The 17,255-nt window shown below is 44.9% G+C and overlaps 1 protein-coding gene across 2 annotated transcripts in view; it reads left to right on the top strand.

The window, feature by feature from the left end:
- Positions 1–17,255, top strand: part of LOC120920724 (probable ATP-dependent RNA helicase DDX60) — a 294,719-nt gene that overhangs the window by 91,022 nt on the left and 186,442 nt on the right. For both annotated transcript variants that reach the window (XM_040332971.1, XM_040332963.1), the window contains 2 exons: positions 3,895–4,001; positions 13,630–13,802. In XM_040332971.1, the coding sequence (XP_040188905.1) occupies positions 3,895–4,001; positions 13,630–13,802 (280 nt within the window). The remainder of the gene's footprint in view (positions 1–3,894; positions 4,002–13,629; positions 13,803–17,255) is intronic.

Genomic DNA, 17,255 nt, shown 5'->3' with positions numbered 1-17,255 from the left:
GCAATTTTCAATTCTTGCCACAGATGCTCAATTAGATTTAAGTCTGGACTTTGACTGTGCCATTCTGATGCCCTCTACCCACGACCGGTTTTCCTGACATGCCAAGTGATGTCCAACACGTACGACGGCACTATAAAGGGAACGTTCCATTCAAATGGTGCCACCCTTTGGGTTGCTTTTGCTGATCCTCATGTTAGTAAAAGTTTGGTAAGAGACAATTCGCACTTTTCAGTCCGTTACAGCGTGACAAATGTGCTACCTCCATTACGAATGCTAGTTTTACCAGAACGAGCGCTCCCGTCTCATACTTGATTCTGAGCATGCACGTTTTTTTCCCCTTTGAAAAAGCATACACACAAGCGCTTTTCGCGACGAGAAAAAGACTGACGAGAAACACGACGGGAAAAAATAGAGCAACTTCTAATTTTTTTGCGGCCAGTTTTCTCATCAGTAAAACTTTAATTGAGCATACACATGACCGTTTTCCCGACCAATCTAAAAAATTGCAGTCTTCTCGTAGGGAAAAACGGTCGAGTGTACGAGGCATAACACATGAATATGCTTTGATCTAAACCATTCCATTGCAGCTCTGGCTGTATTTTTAGGGTCGTTGTCCTGATGGAAGCTGAACCTCCTCCCCAGTCTCGAGTCTTTTGCAGAATCTAATGCCGTGTACACACGGTTGGGAAATTCCGACAAGAAATCTTCGATGTGAGCCTTTGGTCGGAAATTCCGACGTGTGTATGCTCCATCGGAAATTTTCTGTCGGAATCCAACAACACAAATTTGAGAGCTGGTTCTTAAATTCTCTGACCAAAAAAGTTCTTGACGGAAATTCCGATTGTGTGTATGCAATTCCAACATAAAAAAAACATGCATGCTCTGAATCAATCAAGCAGAAGAGCTGCACTGGCTATTGAACTTTATTTTTCTTTTGTTCGTCGTACGTGCTGTACGTCACCCCGTTCTTGACGGTCGGAATTTGCGACAACATTTATGTGACCATGTGTATGCAACACAAGTTTGAGCCAACATTCCGTCGGAAAAAAATCAACGGTTTTGTTGTCGGAATTTCCGATCATAACAGGTTTTGTTCTAAGATTGCCCTGTATTTGGCTCTATCCATCTACCCATCAACCCTGACCAGCTTCCCTGTCCCTGCTGATGAAAAGCATCCCCATAACATGATGCTGCCACCACCATGTTTAACGGTGGGGATGGTGTGTTCAGGGTGCTGTGTAGTGTTAGTTTTCTGCCACACATAGCATTTTGCTTTTAGGCCAAAAATTTCAATTTCTGATCAGAGCAATTTTCATCTGACCAGAGCATCTTCTTCCACATGTTTGCTGTGTCCCCCACATGGCTTCTCGCAAACTGCAAACTGGACCTTTTATGTCTTTCTTTCAACAATGGCTTTTTTCTTGCCACTCTTCCATGAAGGCCAGATTTGTGGAGTGCAGGACTAATAGTTGTCCTCTGGACAGATTCTTCCACCTGAGCTGTGGATCTCTGCAGCTCCTCCAGAGTTTTTATGGGCCATGTGGCATATTCTTTCTATTTTCTGATGATGGATTGAACAGCGCTCTAAGAGATGTTCAAAGCTTGGTATATTTTTTTATAACCTAACCCTGCTTTACACATCTCCACAACGTTATCCCTGACCTGTCTGGTGTGTTCCTTGGCCTTCATTATGCTGTTTGTTCACTAAGGTTCTCTAACAGACCTCTGAGGGCTTCACAGAACAGCTGTAATTATACTTAGATTAAATTACACACAGATGGACTCTATTTACTAATTAGGTGACTTCTGAAGGCAATTGGTTCCACTAGATTTTAGTTAGAGGTATCAGAGTAAAGGGAGCTGAATACAAATGCAAGCCTTACTTTTCAGATATTTATTTGTAAGAAAAAATTGGAAACCATTTTTCATTTTTCCTCCACTTCACAATTATGTGCCACTTTGTGTTGGTCTATTACATAAAATCCCAACCAAATAAAACATTTACGTTTTTGATTGTAACATGACAAAATTTAGAAAATGTTAAGGGGTATGAATACTTTTTCAAGGCACTGTATACTATAAGGTGAAAAGTTTGGGGAAAACTATCATATTCCATTTAAAACACATAGTCATTACTATGTTGCCCCCTTCCCCACACCCTTGCGCTTATTACCGCCTTTACCCTTCTTGAAAGGCTTTCCACAAGACTTTGGGGAGTGTCTGTGGGAATTTGTGGCCAATTAGCTAAAAGAGCATTTGTGAGGTCAGGTACTGATGTTTGAAGTAGTAAAGCAGACACCTTTGAACTGCAGTATTTTCATTCTAGGGTGACGGTGGTGTTATGCCGCGTACACACGATCATTTTTCAGCATGGAAAAAAAACGTTGTTTTTCAGCATGTCGAAAAAACTAAGTTATGCGTGATGAATGTGCTTACTCCATTATGAACGGTAGTTTTAACAGAACGCTCCCATCTCATAACTTGCTTCTGAGCATGCACAGGTTTTTTACGTCGTTTTAGCCCACACACGATCATTTTTAACAACCCGAAAAACTACATCGTTTAAAACAACGTTAAAAATGCAGCATGTTCGATTTTTTTTTTTTTTTCGTTTTTCAGAACCAGAAAAATGATGTGAAGCCCACACACAATAATTTTAAATGAAATTTTTGAAAAACGTTTTTTTAATGCCGAAAAATGATTGTGTGTACGCGGCATTAGACTAGCAGATTTACATGGCCTTGACTAAAAAAATAAAGCAGTACTACAGCTAACATGTTAGGTTCACATCTATGTGGCTGTGCTTGATGCGTTTTTCAGCCACGTTTTGCAGTGCGTTTTGCTTTTTTAAACCCTTGTTTTTTATGCATTTTTGCATGCCGGTTTCATGCATTATGCGTTTTTTACGTTTTCTTTTCTCTGTAAACAGACTATAAACACGCTGTATATAGCTGGTTGCTAAGGAGGGGCCGGGAAGCTGGCCGCTGCATCCTTAACATCCGATGAGTCATCCGCTGTCAGCAGGGTTCCCTACTGACAGCTGAATGTAAAAAAAATTGAGGAAAAAAACGGCACCTTCGGGTCTAGTATGGATTCGGAGGGACCCCCCCACACGCCAATTTAAAAAAAAATTAAGTGGGGTTCCCCCCTAAATCTATACCAGACTCTTACCTGAGCATGCAGCCTGGCAGGTCAGGAAAGGGAGGCAACAAGCGGGCGCCACCCCTCTGCTGAACCATACCAGGCCGCATGCCCTCAACATGGGGGGATGGGTGTTTTGGGGCGAGGTGCACTGCCCCAAAGTACGACGAGTTGAGATCAATGAAGTTCAATAGGAATTGCATACAGACGAGTGGAATTTCAGACAAGAACTTTTTTCGGTGGAAAAATAGAGAACCTGCTCTCAATCTTTTGCTGGCGGAAATTCTAACAGAAAATGTTGGATGGAGCATACACACGGTCGGAATAGCCGATCAAAAGCTCACATCCAACTTTTTTTGACGGAAAATCCTATCGCGTGTACAGGGCATAACATGCCTGCATGTGCATGGGCGCATTAGCTAGCTTGCAGATGTGTTCAGAGGTGTGAAAAAACAAATAAAATCAAAAGCCCCTGAAAGCAGCTGTTTTTGTATCCGTGTGCATAAAACCTAACTACCACTTTAGCTGAACAGCTTGGTCTGTTAAAAGAATTTGAAATAAAACAGACTTACTGGGAAAGGCACAAGATCACAATAAAAAGAAAACAAATGCAGTCACTTAATTTAAGAATTGGTAAACTGCAACATGTTACATTTTTGTTTTGGGGTTTAATACCACTTTAAGCCTCTCCTTAGAAGTGGTTACGCAATACTGATTTTCTTGTTTTGTGTGTTTATTTCCTGCATTTGTTAGTGACGATCCGGCATTGACATCACTGGCCCGGGCTAAACCATTTGATGAACTCACACACTGGCATTCCAGACGACCGCTCTCTGATGACTATGACAGAACAAAATGGGGTATTATTACAGCTGGGACTTGAAACTGGCACCATTTTATTGTTTTCCCCCCAGATCTGAGAAAAAAAATTGCACTATAGTATTGCTTACCTTGAGGTTAAAATGTGTTATTTCAGTTTAAATAGGCTGTATAAAGGTTACCTTTTTCAAATTTGTATTGCTATCTTTGTTCCTGTTTGGGAAATTACTCCTCCGCCCGTCTATCTTACATATGTCAGAACATGAAATAAAGGGTAATCTCAGTAGCTGGGATACAGAAATCAATAAAACTTTTTTTTATTGAGTTGATCTTTAAAGCTAACCTATGTTTTATCAATGCAATGCACCAAGTTTGCTTTAATACCACCTCCCCTCATTGCTCCATTCAGCTGCCAGAAGTAATTAAAAAGAAGCCCTGTGTACACTTCAAGCTGCTCTAGTTGGTGTTTATAGGGATGAGAACTCTCTTCCTGCACCCCATGAGACAATGCTAGGACAATCACAAAGCATCAGTGCTGCCATATGAGTGGAAAGAAGTGAGTCACATGCTCCCTCTTACTTGGAAGTACTGGGTGATGTTTATGTACCACCAGGAAGAAGGGCATTAACCACTTATCCTCTGGAAGATCAGCAGGTGCTGGTGGTCATTCATTGGCTTGCACCCGCTGATTGGCGTGTGCTGTGACTAATCACCCTCCCCTATCTAGAAGTGCTGGATCACATGTTAGGTTCGTGATCCAGCACAGGAGAGCCACTCTGCCACTGTACTCATACATGAGGCAGTCAGCAAGTGGTTTTAAAGAAAACCTATTATTTTTTCCTGCATGGACAAAGCACAATTTTGCTATAAAGTAGATTTATGGTTTTAAATATCACCACACTAGAAACACTGGAAAAAAGATAACACTTACCCCTTCTGCATTGTACAGCAAGGTTGGGCACAATCTCTACAGAGTTAACAGTTTTCTCTTAAAGTGGATGTAAACCCAAATTTTTTTTTGTTTTTTGATGTCACAATGTAGAGTATAAGATTCCCTATCATCTGTGCCCAGTCTTGCCACACAGAGTTAATCCAGCTCTGAGCAATCCTCTTTTAATGTTCAGTAAAAATTAACAGAATTCCAGATAAAAACTTGCCAAATTATAAAGTCCGTTTCTCTGTTCTTGCTTTGTGTTACAGGTTATTTACATATCTAAAGCTTGGACATGTTTATCATATGTTATGTTATGTTTATCATAATATGAGGTGATCCAAAGTTCATTGTATATTACCAGGATATGTAAATAACCTGTAACACAAAGCAAGAACAGAGAAACGGACTTCATAATTTGGCAAGTTTTTATCTGGAATTCTGTTAATTTTCACTGAACATTAAAAGAGGATTGCTCAGCGCTGGATTAACTCTGTGTGGCAATACTGGGCACAGATGATAGGAAATCTTATACTCTACATTGAGACATCAAAAAAAATAAAAACATTTTTTGGGTTTACATCCACTTTAAGGTCGCTAGGGTTAGGATCTCCGTCCATGAACGGATTGTGTATTATAATATTGCAGATTATGTCCTGGCCAATGTTTTTGTGATTAAGGAATATTTAACACCTATGATACATTTTGTGACAAAAGTGTGTAACCCAGATTATCTCGATGGCTGGATTCAGAGCAATCAGCATGGAAAGACTGTCCATGGTTATCTCAGGGAGCCTGCTTTTTCCTTCTCCAAGAACCACGTTGTAAACATGATGTAAAGTTGTAACTCTTCCCCACAAAAAAATGGCAAAAAATTCACTTGTTTCAAAATTTTCCTTGCTGCTTGAGACATTTAGCTAGATTCAGAAAGATTTACGCCGACGTATCGGCAGATACGCCGACGTAACTCTGAATCTGCGCCGTCGTAAGTTTAAGTGTATTCTCAACTGAGATACACTTAAACCTAGCTAAGATACGACAGCCTGCGCCGTCGTATCTTAGGGTGCAATATTTAGGCTGGCCGCTAGGTGGCGCTTCCGTTGAGTTCGGCGTAGAATATGTAAATGCCTAGATACGCCGATTCATGAACGTACGTGCGCCCGTCGCAGTAAAGATACGCCGTTTACGTAAGGCATTTTCCGGCGTAAAGTTATTCCATCAAATAGCTGGCCTAGTCAATGTTAAGTATGGCCGTCGTTCCCGCGTCGAAATTTGAAAATTTTACGTTGTTTGCGTAAGTCGTCCGTGAATAGGGCTGGACGTAATTTACGTTCACGTCGAAACCAATACGTCCTTGCGGCGTACTTTGGAGCAATGCACACTGGGATATGTACACGGACGGCGCATGCGCCGTTCGTAAAAAGCGTCAATCACGTCAGGGGTCACCAATCATTTACATAAAACATGCCCCCCCATCCTCATTTGATTTAGGCGCGCTTACGCCGGCCACATTTACGCTACGCCGCCGTAAGTTAGGAGGCAAGTGCTTTGTGAATACAGTACTTGCCTATCTAACTTACGGCGGCGTAGCGTAAATACGATACGCTACGCCGCCTTAAAGATGTGGCGCTCTTTATGAATCCAGCTAATTGTTTTTTCTTATTCGCTAAACTAACAACATTTACATTAATGCCATGTACACACGGTCATTTTTTGGCATGAAATAAAATGACATTTTTAAAAACGTAATTTAAAATGATCGTGTGTGGGCTTCACATCGTTTTCCGTCTTCTGAAAAACGAAAAAAAAAAAATCGAAAATGCTTCAATTTTTTATGTCGTTTTTGAAAATATCGTTTCCTGACTGACTCCATGGCAGCCTACGTGTGGGTTAATCCCGCCTCCTCTCCAATGTGATAGGACCCCATACCCATAAAAGTTAACTCACCAATAGACTCAGTGTTCCTTTTTTTTCCTCCTCCATGGATCAAGTATTTCAAGGAATGAAAGAGCACACTTTAAAGCGGTGCAGCTCGGATCCCAGCCATGGGCGGGTGGAGAGCTTGCCCAGCATATCTGGTCATGTGCTGTGGCGTGTGCTGAAGACAGGATTCGGCTGGCAAGGTCCATCTTTACTTTTACCTCCATGGCAGTCGCCTATTTGTTTATATATGTTGTCTATTTGTTTGTTTGCGGCGGCTGGAGCGCTTCTGCGTTCCAGCACACCTGTGGCTTCCTGGTTCCCCATCGCCTGAGCTCCCGCGCATGCGCTGTACCTACTCCCAGAGCGAGGCTTGGTCGCGCATGCGCAGTCCGTCGGTTCCCGCGGCAGCCGCGCAGGCGCCGTGGGTTCGCGGTCCACTGCGCAGGCGCGTACGTGGAGGACGTGTGACGTCACCGGCGGGCCTTTTAAAATCAGCTGCTGGCCTGTGTACTTTGGGTTTCCTACAGGCAAGCAGCTGATTGACCGTCTGTGATACTCTGCTAAAGCTGTCAGGTCAGTGAGAGATCCTTTTACTTCTGGCAATTGATTTTACCATTTCCTGCTGTGCAACTTCTACATTGTATTCTAATTATTGTTTAAATTATGTTCTAACACTAAATTTAATTGATTTATACGCATTGATTTTATTTTGGTTCTGTTCTTTTAAAAAAAAAAAAAAAAAAAAAAAAAAAAACACAGATGAATTAAGAATTTTCTTACTCTTAAAGGGGCAGTATACTCATTCATTTCCTGTATTATTCGGCACCATAGGTTCCTTTCTGGTTCCGAATTAGCGTCACCCTTTACACGCAGGTCCGGGAATTATGGACCAGTCACCGTCTACAGGCGGCCAGCCCTCACGCACAAGGTATGTGCGGGAAAGGGTTCGGGTTTGGGGCTGCTAGTCACATTTCATGTGTGTTGACAGTTTCCTCCCTAAATGTTTTTTATTTAGCCCTTCCAATCCAGAACCGGAAGACCTTGCCAGACCGCAACGCACTTCTTCCTCCTCAAAGTCGAGGTCCAAGCGTAGATCTCCATCTACTTCTTCCCACCGGAGGAGAAGATCACATTCCTCCTCAAGACACCGCTCCCACCGCCATGATAGTCGCTCTGATCGCAGAGCCTGTTGGGGATGTGACACTCGTGTCCCTGAGGGCAAGTCATTATGTGACCGATGCTACGCCCATGCGGTTAGGGAAAAAGAGACTGAAGGTCATCGTATCGAGTCTCTGGTGGAACGTGTGGTTCAACGAACTCTAAGAGAGAATATGCCCCACACGCAGATTCAGACCAACACTGACGGGTCTGTTTCTCCAATCTTGGAGATCCTAGAGGATCCAGGTCCTTCCCAGCCTCAAGCCTCCACTCCGGCTTTTCCTGAGGGTGACCTAGAGAGTGACGAAGAAGGCTTAGAATTTGACTTCGCGCAGGTGACGCCACTCGTCAAAGCGATTAAAGAGGCTCTCCTATGGGAGGAACAACCCGCTTCTCCAGCCAAGCAGAAAAAATATTTTAAACGCTTGGGGAAAGAACGCCCTACGTTCCCGTTCCTGACTGAACTAAAGGGTATCTTTGAAGAGGAATGGAGCAAGGTGGACAAGAAATCTTCCATGGCTAACAAAGCCTCAAGGCTCTATCCCTTCAAACAGGAAGAGGTCAAACATTTGGAGAATGTTCCTCTAGTAGATGCGGCAGTAACGAGACTAGCTAAACACGTCACGCTACCTATTGCTGACTCCGTCTCTTTCAAGGATGGCCTGGACAGAAGAATGGACCAGGACCTTAGGAGAATTTATGGCCTAGCAGGCACGGCGTGCAAACCAGCTCTAGCCTTAGCGGCATTATCAAAGGCCATGGAAGCCTGGACGGAAAACGTTGATTCTTTCCTCAAAGGCGTCTCTGAAGAACTAGCTAAGAACTCAGCTACTGCAGAGCTAAAACTGGCGGTCGCATTCCTGGGTGAAGCCTCCGTTGACTTAATTCGCCTGTTAGCTAGGATTATGCTTTCCTCTGTGACCGCGAAACGGGCCCTCTGGCTACGCCCCTGGGTTGCTGACCCATCATCGAAGCAGAACTGGTGCAAGATTCCCTTCGAAGGGTCAACCCTGTTCGGCAACAAGCTGGATGATGCCATCTCCAAAGCCACGGGTGGCAAGTCTGGTTTCCTTCCTCAGGACAAGCGCCAAACAGGAAGAAAAATACCCCAATTTCGGCGATACAGCCCAGACCGCGCTAGGGAAGCTCGCGCTTACAGACCTGGCGGAAACTACAGAAGGAATTGGAGTAGAGGTAGAGGCTCCTACCGCAAACCTACTCCAACTACTCAAGCGTCAACTGGACGCGACAAGGGGAAATCTTTTTGAGACAACGCCCGCCCAAGCGGATCGTGTTGGAGCTCGTCTACTCCTTTATCGGCACGTCTGGGCGGCCTCAATCAAGGACTTTTGGGTCATCAAGACCGTGACCTCAGGACACACATGGTCCTTTTCCAGTCCTCCCTGTCCAAAGTTCATCTCCACCCTTCTTCCAGGGTCGCTGGAGCAGAGACAGGTCCTTCTAGACTACATTCACCTCCTGAAGGTTCAAGGGGCGGTGGTACACGTCCCAAAAGACGAACAGTTTCTTGGGGTGTACTCCCCTCTCTTCTTAGTTCAGAAGAAGAACGGCACCTGGCGCCCAGTCATAGACTTGACATATTTGAACAAATTTATAACACACAAAAAGTTCAAAATGGAAACTTTATCAACCATCCAACAAGCAATACAGCCGGGCGACTGGATGATTTCCGTGGACCTAAAGGATGCCTATTTCCACGTCCCAATAGCAGCAGAACTGCACAAATTCCTCAGATTCTATGTCAACCAGGAACACCTTCAGTTCGTGTGCCTACCCTTCGGCCTAACGACATCCCCACAGGTCTTCACCAAAGTTCTCTTGGCACTGGTAGCTCTTATCAGGCTGAAGAAGATCCGTTTGTATCATTATCTGGACGACCTCCTGGTCCTGTCCCAAGACAAAACCCTTCTCTTGGCACAAAGGGATCAGGTCATCTCGACCCTGTCCGAATTCGGGTGGCTCCTGAACCTGGCAAAAAGCCATTTAGAGCCAACTCAGTGTCTAACCTATCTAGGGGCCCAATTCGACACGGTAAGGAAGACCATCTCTCTACCAGTAGAGAAGATTCCGGTAATTCAGGAGAGGATTTCCCGGGCCTTGAATACTCGCCATCTAAGAGCTCATCAATGCTTGAAGATCATTGGGACAATGGTATCCACAACACCGATGGTGAAATGGGCGCTATGGAGGCTACGTCCCTTCCAATCCGGCTTTCTCAGGCAGTGGAAGTCAGGGAGCATGAGTCAACGGATCCACATTTCAACGTCAATGAGGGGCAGCCTCTTCTGGTGGCTTCAACCGAAGAATCTGCTGAATTGTCACTCCATCGCTCCAGTTTCTTGGGTCACAGTGACGACAGATGCCAGTGGCTCCGGTTGGGGGGCCCTGTGCGGCACAAGTATGGCGCAAGGCAGGTGGGACACTCGCCTCCACAATCCAGGCTCGAACACCCTAGAGCTTCGAGCGGCCTGGTGTGCCCTACAGTCCTTTTCACAACTGCTGAGGGGAAAGTCAGTAATTCTAAGGATGGACAACACCACAGCAGTATCATATGTCAAGAGACAAGGCGGGACTCGGAGCTCATCCCTTCTCCAGGAAGTAGAGCCCATTATGAAATGGGCCCAAGTGAACCTGGTCAACCTGACGGCTGTTTTCATTCCAGGCATTCAGAACTCCCAGGCGGATTTCCTGTCACGAACTCAGGTGGACGTCAACGAATGGTCTCTCCACGATCAGTCCTTCCGTTGGATATTATCCCTGGGAGTCAATCCCCAAGTGGATCTCTTTGCTTCCCCGAACAATGCCAAATTGAAGAAATTCTACACGAGGGGTTACTACAGCCAGGCAATCGGGACAGATGCCCTAACGGATCGGTGGTGGTTTCAGAGGGCGTACGCCTTTCCCCCGATCCCAATAATTCTGAAATTCCTGAAGAGACTTCTAGCGGAAGAAGTAGAAATCACAATGGTGGCTCCATACTGGCCGAACAGGCCATGGTTCCCTCTTCTGGTTCAGCTGAGTCTTCAGGACCCAATTCTAATACCATGCAGACCAGACCTTCTCTCCCAGGGGACACTCCTCCATCCCTGTCCGGCTCAAATGAAACTAGCGGTCTGGTTCTTGAAAGGGAAAGGCTAGAATCCCTTGGCTGCGCTTCTCGGGTAATCTCTACCCTTATGAGCTCAAGGAAAGGAAGCACAAATAAAGTGTACGGTAGAATATGGTCTAAGTTTGTGGAATTTTCTTTAACCGCAGGCAGTTCTTTCAAGAACCCAGAAATCCAAAACATCCTAAGCTTTCTGCAATCAGGGCTAGACCTTCCCCTGTCTGTAAGCTCACTAAGAGTTCAAATCTCAGCACTTTCAGCCTTTTCTGGAATTCCTTGGGCAGCCCATCCACTAATCAAACAGTTTTTTCGTGGAGCCTCAAGACTAAGACCTCTGAGGAAACCAAGATTCCCCAAATGGGATCTCCCGTTAGTACTTGACTTTTTGAATGGACTTAGTATGTCGGGGCCCTCCCCGTCCTCGTTGAAGAGCTTTTCAGCCAAGGTAGCCTTTCTGGTCGCCATCACCTCGGCCAAGAGAGTGTCCGAGATCGGTTTTCTGGGTCACAAGGAGCCATTTCTCACCTTTTTTCCAGACAGAGTGGTTCTGATACCTATGCTGGGCTCCAAAACCGAAGGTCTCGTCGGTTTTCCATGAGAATCAGGAAGTAGTTCTCCCTACTTTTAAAAACCCAGATTCTGATAAGACTCACCCTCTGGATATGGGCAAGATACTCACTGAATATCTCCAAGCTACATCTACATTCAGACGTTCTGATCACCTGTTCATCCTGCATTCAGGCAAGAACAAAGGGAAAAGGGCATCTTCAAGAACAATCGCATCCTGGATCGTCCAGACGATACAACAGGCTTATTGTGCAAAGGGCTTGGCTCCTCCGCAGGCGGTAACAGCTCACTCCACGAGAGGGATGGCAGCTTCCTGGGCAGCAGCCCGTCATGTGGCGCCAGACGCCAGACGTCATTTGTAGAGCGGCCTCTTGGTCTTCTATAAACACCTTTATGTCCCATTACTGTGTTGAACCTGCAGCACTGTCTTCTGTTAACTTTGGTTTATCAGTCTTGTCGGCTGACGGGACAAATTAAATATATTTCTGTTCAGCATACCCACCCGTGTGTTTGGCTAGTTATTTCCCACACGTAGGCTGCCATGGAGTCAGTCAGGAAAAAGGAAAATTTATTATCATACTTACCGTAATTTTCCTTTCCTGATGGACTCCATGGCAGACGGAGTTCCCACCCTGAAATTATGGAGTCGGGATAGTTACGGAACACTGAGTCTATTGGTGAGTTAACTTTTATGGGTATGGGGTCCTATCACATTGGAGAGGAGGCGGGATTAACCCACACGTAGGCTGCCATGGAGTCCATCAGGAAAGGAAAATTACGGTAAGTATGATAATAAATTTTCCTTTTTTTTGTGTTGTAAAAAATGATCGTGTTTGAGCTAAAACAATGTTTAAAAACCAGCGTATGCTCAGAAGCAAGTTATGAGACGGGAGCGCTCATTCTGGTAAAACTACCGTTCAGAATGGAGTAAGCACATTTATCATGCTGTAACAGACAAAAAAGCGCGAATTGTCTTTTGCTAACAAGGAATCAGCTAAAAGCAGCCCAAAGGCGAATAGAACTTCCCCTTTCGAGTTCCGTCGTACGTGTTGTACGGCTTTGTTCATCATTTTTCAAAAACGATGGTGTGTGGGCAACATCGTTTTTTATGATGAAGTTGGAAAAACGTTGTTTCTTTTCATGAGAAAAAGTGATCGTGTGTACAGAGCATCAGGCTCCATGCACACTGGAATAAAAAACGTTGCTTCTATAGGAGTTTTGTGTTCTGCCTGTAGAAGCAACTCAATGTTATCCTTTCTGTCCATACACATTAGGACGTTTACAGGCATATTTTTGAGAACAATGTTTAGAGGCAGGAAAAAAAAACCTTCTCATTCGCGTTTCTGATTGGAGCTCACTGGCAGAAAAAAGGTAAAACTCTCCTAAACTCATCGAAACTTTGTACAAAAAATGCTCTATATGGAAGTTTTTTACTCCAAAAAGAACAGACGTTTTTTTAAGCCCAGTGTGCATGGAACCTAAACATACAGAAATCAGTCTGTTTGCTGCTTAGTAATATTTATTTCTTTAGAATAACTCAACAGAGCTGGATAGATAGATAAATCTTTTGTGTAATTCTTTTGGTATGTTCGAGCTTCGTGCGCCTAACGACATATACACAGCAAAGCCTGGTACACGCGAGCCAAAAAAAAAAAAAACGGAAGACGGTCGTTTCGCCAGAAACCAGCTGACTTTAGGCCCATGTATACAGCTGCCTGTCCGACAGAAGCTGGGCTAACAATCGGATTCTGTCGAACTGGGATGCTTGAAAATCAATATCCCATCAGCGTTTGCAGCCAACGACTGTGAACGCTGATCAGTGGGTTCTGGAAGGGTCATAACACAATAGCTTAGTGGGGAGATCGCACTAACATCGATTGTGTTTGTACAGTGCTGTCAGTTTTTTTAGTGTGTAGCAGGCTTAATGCAAAGTAGCATACCTAATTTTTATTTCTTTTAACAGCGCCAATCAAGAATGCTTATGCCCTTAGAAGCTATCAGAGATTCCAGACTTTCCAACGATTTTATGGAAAATCCTTAGGCATGAGTATGGCTAAACAGATTGTATTGAAAAGTAGTTTCACAGAAATCAATCAGAAAATTCCCAAGGCTCATGGACAGAAAAAAGGAACAAAGGTAATGATGTTTGCAGCTTTTATGTGGTTACAGGTAAGAATCATAGTGCATCTCTACTTTTCAAAGAGTTAAAAGGAGTAAAAAAAGGTAAGAAAAGGAGGTGGACACTGTGGTTCTCCTAGTTACCTATCACTGTTGCAGCACTTTTAGAAAGACATATGAAAGGGTTAAGCTGGCTATTGACAGTATAAGGAAGTTTGATGTTCAGGCATCATTTAAAAGGGAAGTAAACTCCACTTCTGCCTTTTACCTATAGGTTCTCTGGACCCGGCACATCACGGATTAGGGTAAAGAGTCGATGACAGCAGCGCTGCCTCATACATGCCCATCTGTGCCTCATAGGTGCCTCATAAATGCCCATCTATGCCCATCCATGCCTCATACATGCCCATCTGAGCTTCATACATATCCATCTGTGCCATATACATGCCACATCCGTGCTCATCCATGCCACATCAGTGCTTATCCATGCCACATCAGTACTCATCCATGCCACATCAGTGCTCATTCATGCACATCCATGCCTCATCCATGCCACATCATTGCTCATCCATGTCACAACTGTAGCAGATTGTTGCTACTAGTTACTAACATCAACCATATCACCCTGCTGCCAGACTTCCATAATCACTCTCAGAGACAATGAACAGTCATTTTGCTTTGCTTTGTGTTTTTTGGGGATATAACTTGGTTGGGGAAAGGAGATATGGGATGCCCATAGAACAAATACTTTGCCATCAAGGTTAAGAATTGATTGATTGAATGAACTGAACTCTGAAGAACTGATGGCCTCTAACATTTCGGGCCCTTTCACACTGGTGCGTTTTTCCCGCGTTTTTGCCACGTTTTCTATTAAAACGCCCATAAAACGCTTCCCATGCCCCTCCATTGAAATTAATTAAAAAACGCTGTAAAAACGCGGTTAAGAACGGAGCGTTAAAATCGCGGTAAAACACCACGATTTTACCGCGTTTTTACCGTGATTTTACCACATTTTTAATTCATTTCAATGGAGAGGGGCATGGGGAGCATTTTAATAGCACTATTTTTACCGCGAAAACGTGGCAAAAACGCACCAGTGTGAAAGGGCCCTTACAGTCACTTCCCCTGCATAAACCCATGCAGACTGTTACTCCCAGGACTGCTCTCCTCCTGCACAAACTTCCACTGTGACATGTTAGTCTTTCTGCCCCATCATCTTCCTATTACACCAGGGATCACTCTGAATAATCCCAGGTGCTGACTGAATTGCGGAACTTGGCTGACTTGTTAGTAGGCCAGAGACCTGCAGTACCCCTTCTTGCGGCCGAGTTGATTAGCAGCTTGCATTGGTTGGTGGACTACTGATCCCAGCTAACTCGACTTGCAAATCCTGTGCCCGCAGGCTGCATTGATTTGACACAAAACCCCACAGTCTCTCCTCTGGCCTTGCACCCAGCTCCCCTGGCATGCCTCCTCCAGATATCCACTGTGGCTCACTCACCGACCTTCTCCTGCCCTGGGTCCATGGTAAAGAACTTAACCGGACATGCGTTTCGATCGCTTCTCCAGCCCCTCTGTGGCAGGACACCTCTTCCATGACCATGTATGGGTAAGGCACCTTCCCGGGCTCCTCCGCTGAGGCACGCAACCCCCCAGATGGGGATGGGCCTCCTGCTTGCGATCTAGCACTCCATTCTTTACTTCTCTCAGCCGACAACTCCCCTCCAGTGGGCTGGACCTGAGCTTATGTAGGAGGCCTGCCCCCTGCCAATACCAATTAGGGATTGGTCAGGGCTCCCCACATGAGCTCTCTGCCACTCCAGATCCCAGCTCTTCCCCTCTTCCAGAACATTCTCCCTGGAAGCAGGGGAGGCATCCAAGAACTGAAGCACAGATGGTCACACCCACTGCTACACTAACCACTCCCTGCACTCCAGATCAAAAACAAGCAGGCCTAGCTTGCAGCATAGGCTGGCCTAAATTTACCTGCCTGACAGCTACCACAAAAATCCTCACTTATAGCACCTACCGATGGTAGAGGGTGCTACACACCCATGCCACATCAGTGCTCATCTATGCCACATCAGAGCTCATCCTGACAGTGCTCTCTGCATTTTGGGTCTCTGTATGTGGCCAGGCTGTGGAAAAGTCTCACACATGTGAAATGTCTACTTTCCAAAAAAGTAATTTCAATTAATTTGGTGGGTATATGTACTTTCCTGGATTGTTAGTGTCTCAATAAATTATATAAGCCATCAGTACATCAGGTGTGATACATTTTTTAGTGATTGGCATCATAGCTTGTAGACTCTATAACTTTCACACAGATCAAATAATATACACAGATTTTGGTTATTTTTACCAAAGATACTGGCCCAGATTCAGGTAGATTTGCCCATTACTTACACATGAGCTGCTCAGCTGAATTTCTCTGCGCTGGGGCAATTTAGCCAAATTGCCACCTGATTCAGGAATCGTTTGTTCAGTTAATTTGCTCCTGTTTAAGGCAAAGCTGAGGGCGCAAGGCCGCGCAAGTGAAAGTGGGTGTGCCCCTATGTAAATGAGCATTTTTCGGCTCAGCAGAGGTTTGCGCCGGGCGCGCGCATGCGCAGTTATGGCGCTTCCGTCTGCGCATGCGTCAAACTGCGCCTAGCATACTTTCAGGGCAAATCCTGCTCAGCTGCTTGCACTGAGCAAATAAATAGGAGCAGACTTGCGCAGGTTCTTTGCTGAATTTCATCCTGCTTTTTCCAACCCCCCCTGAGCAAGGAAATTCAGCCCATTTTGAAGAGATGGCACCTCCCAAAGGAACTAAATAAAGAAAGGCCAACTTCGTGGCTGCGGAGATGGACATCCTAATTGCTGCACTCCAGCGCCATAAAGAAGTCCTATATGGTGCCCAGCGGCCAAACACCACCGTTGCCCAAAGGAGGGCTATCTATGAAGCCATAACCCTGGACATCAATGCCCTGGGTAATCAAGAGCGTTCCTGGGATGACATCCAGAAAAAACTAAATGATATGAGGCGCAGGGTCCGGGAGAAACTGGCTCTTATCCGCAAACATACCGGTGGCACGGGAGGTGGACCACGATGTAAGATCCGACTAAATCAGGAGGAGGAGCTTATTGCCCAAAGTTTAGTGCAGGAGCAGGTGGAGGGACTTGCAGGGTACGACTCCACTGTTGGGAACTTGGGGACTGGTAAGTTATTTTGTTTCATATCTGCTGTACATCATGGGAGGGGGTAGAAGTGAACATATTTGTGGGTAGAAGTGAAGATGGAACTATTATTTTTGTTTCATATCTGCTGTGCATCATGGGAGGGGGTAGAAGTGAACATATTTGTTGGTAGAAGTGAAGATGGAACTATTATTTTTGTTTCATATCTGCTGTGCATCATGGGAGGGGGTAGAAGTGAACATATTTGTGGGTAGAAGTGAAGATGGAACTATTATTTTTGTTTCATATCTG

Source organism: Rana temporaria, chromosome 1 (assembly GCF_905171775.1).
Source record: "Rana temporaria chromosome 1, aRanTem1.1, whole genome shotgun sequence".
NCBI lineage: Eukaryota > Metazoa > Chordata > Amphibia > Anura > Ranidae > Rana > Rana temporaria.
Note: the sequence above shows the minus strand (reverse complement) of the source record. Positions and strands in the feature narration are given on the sequence as shown.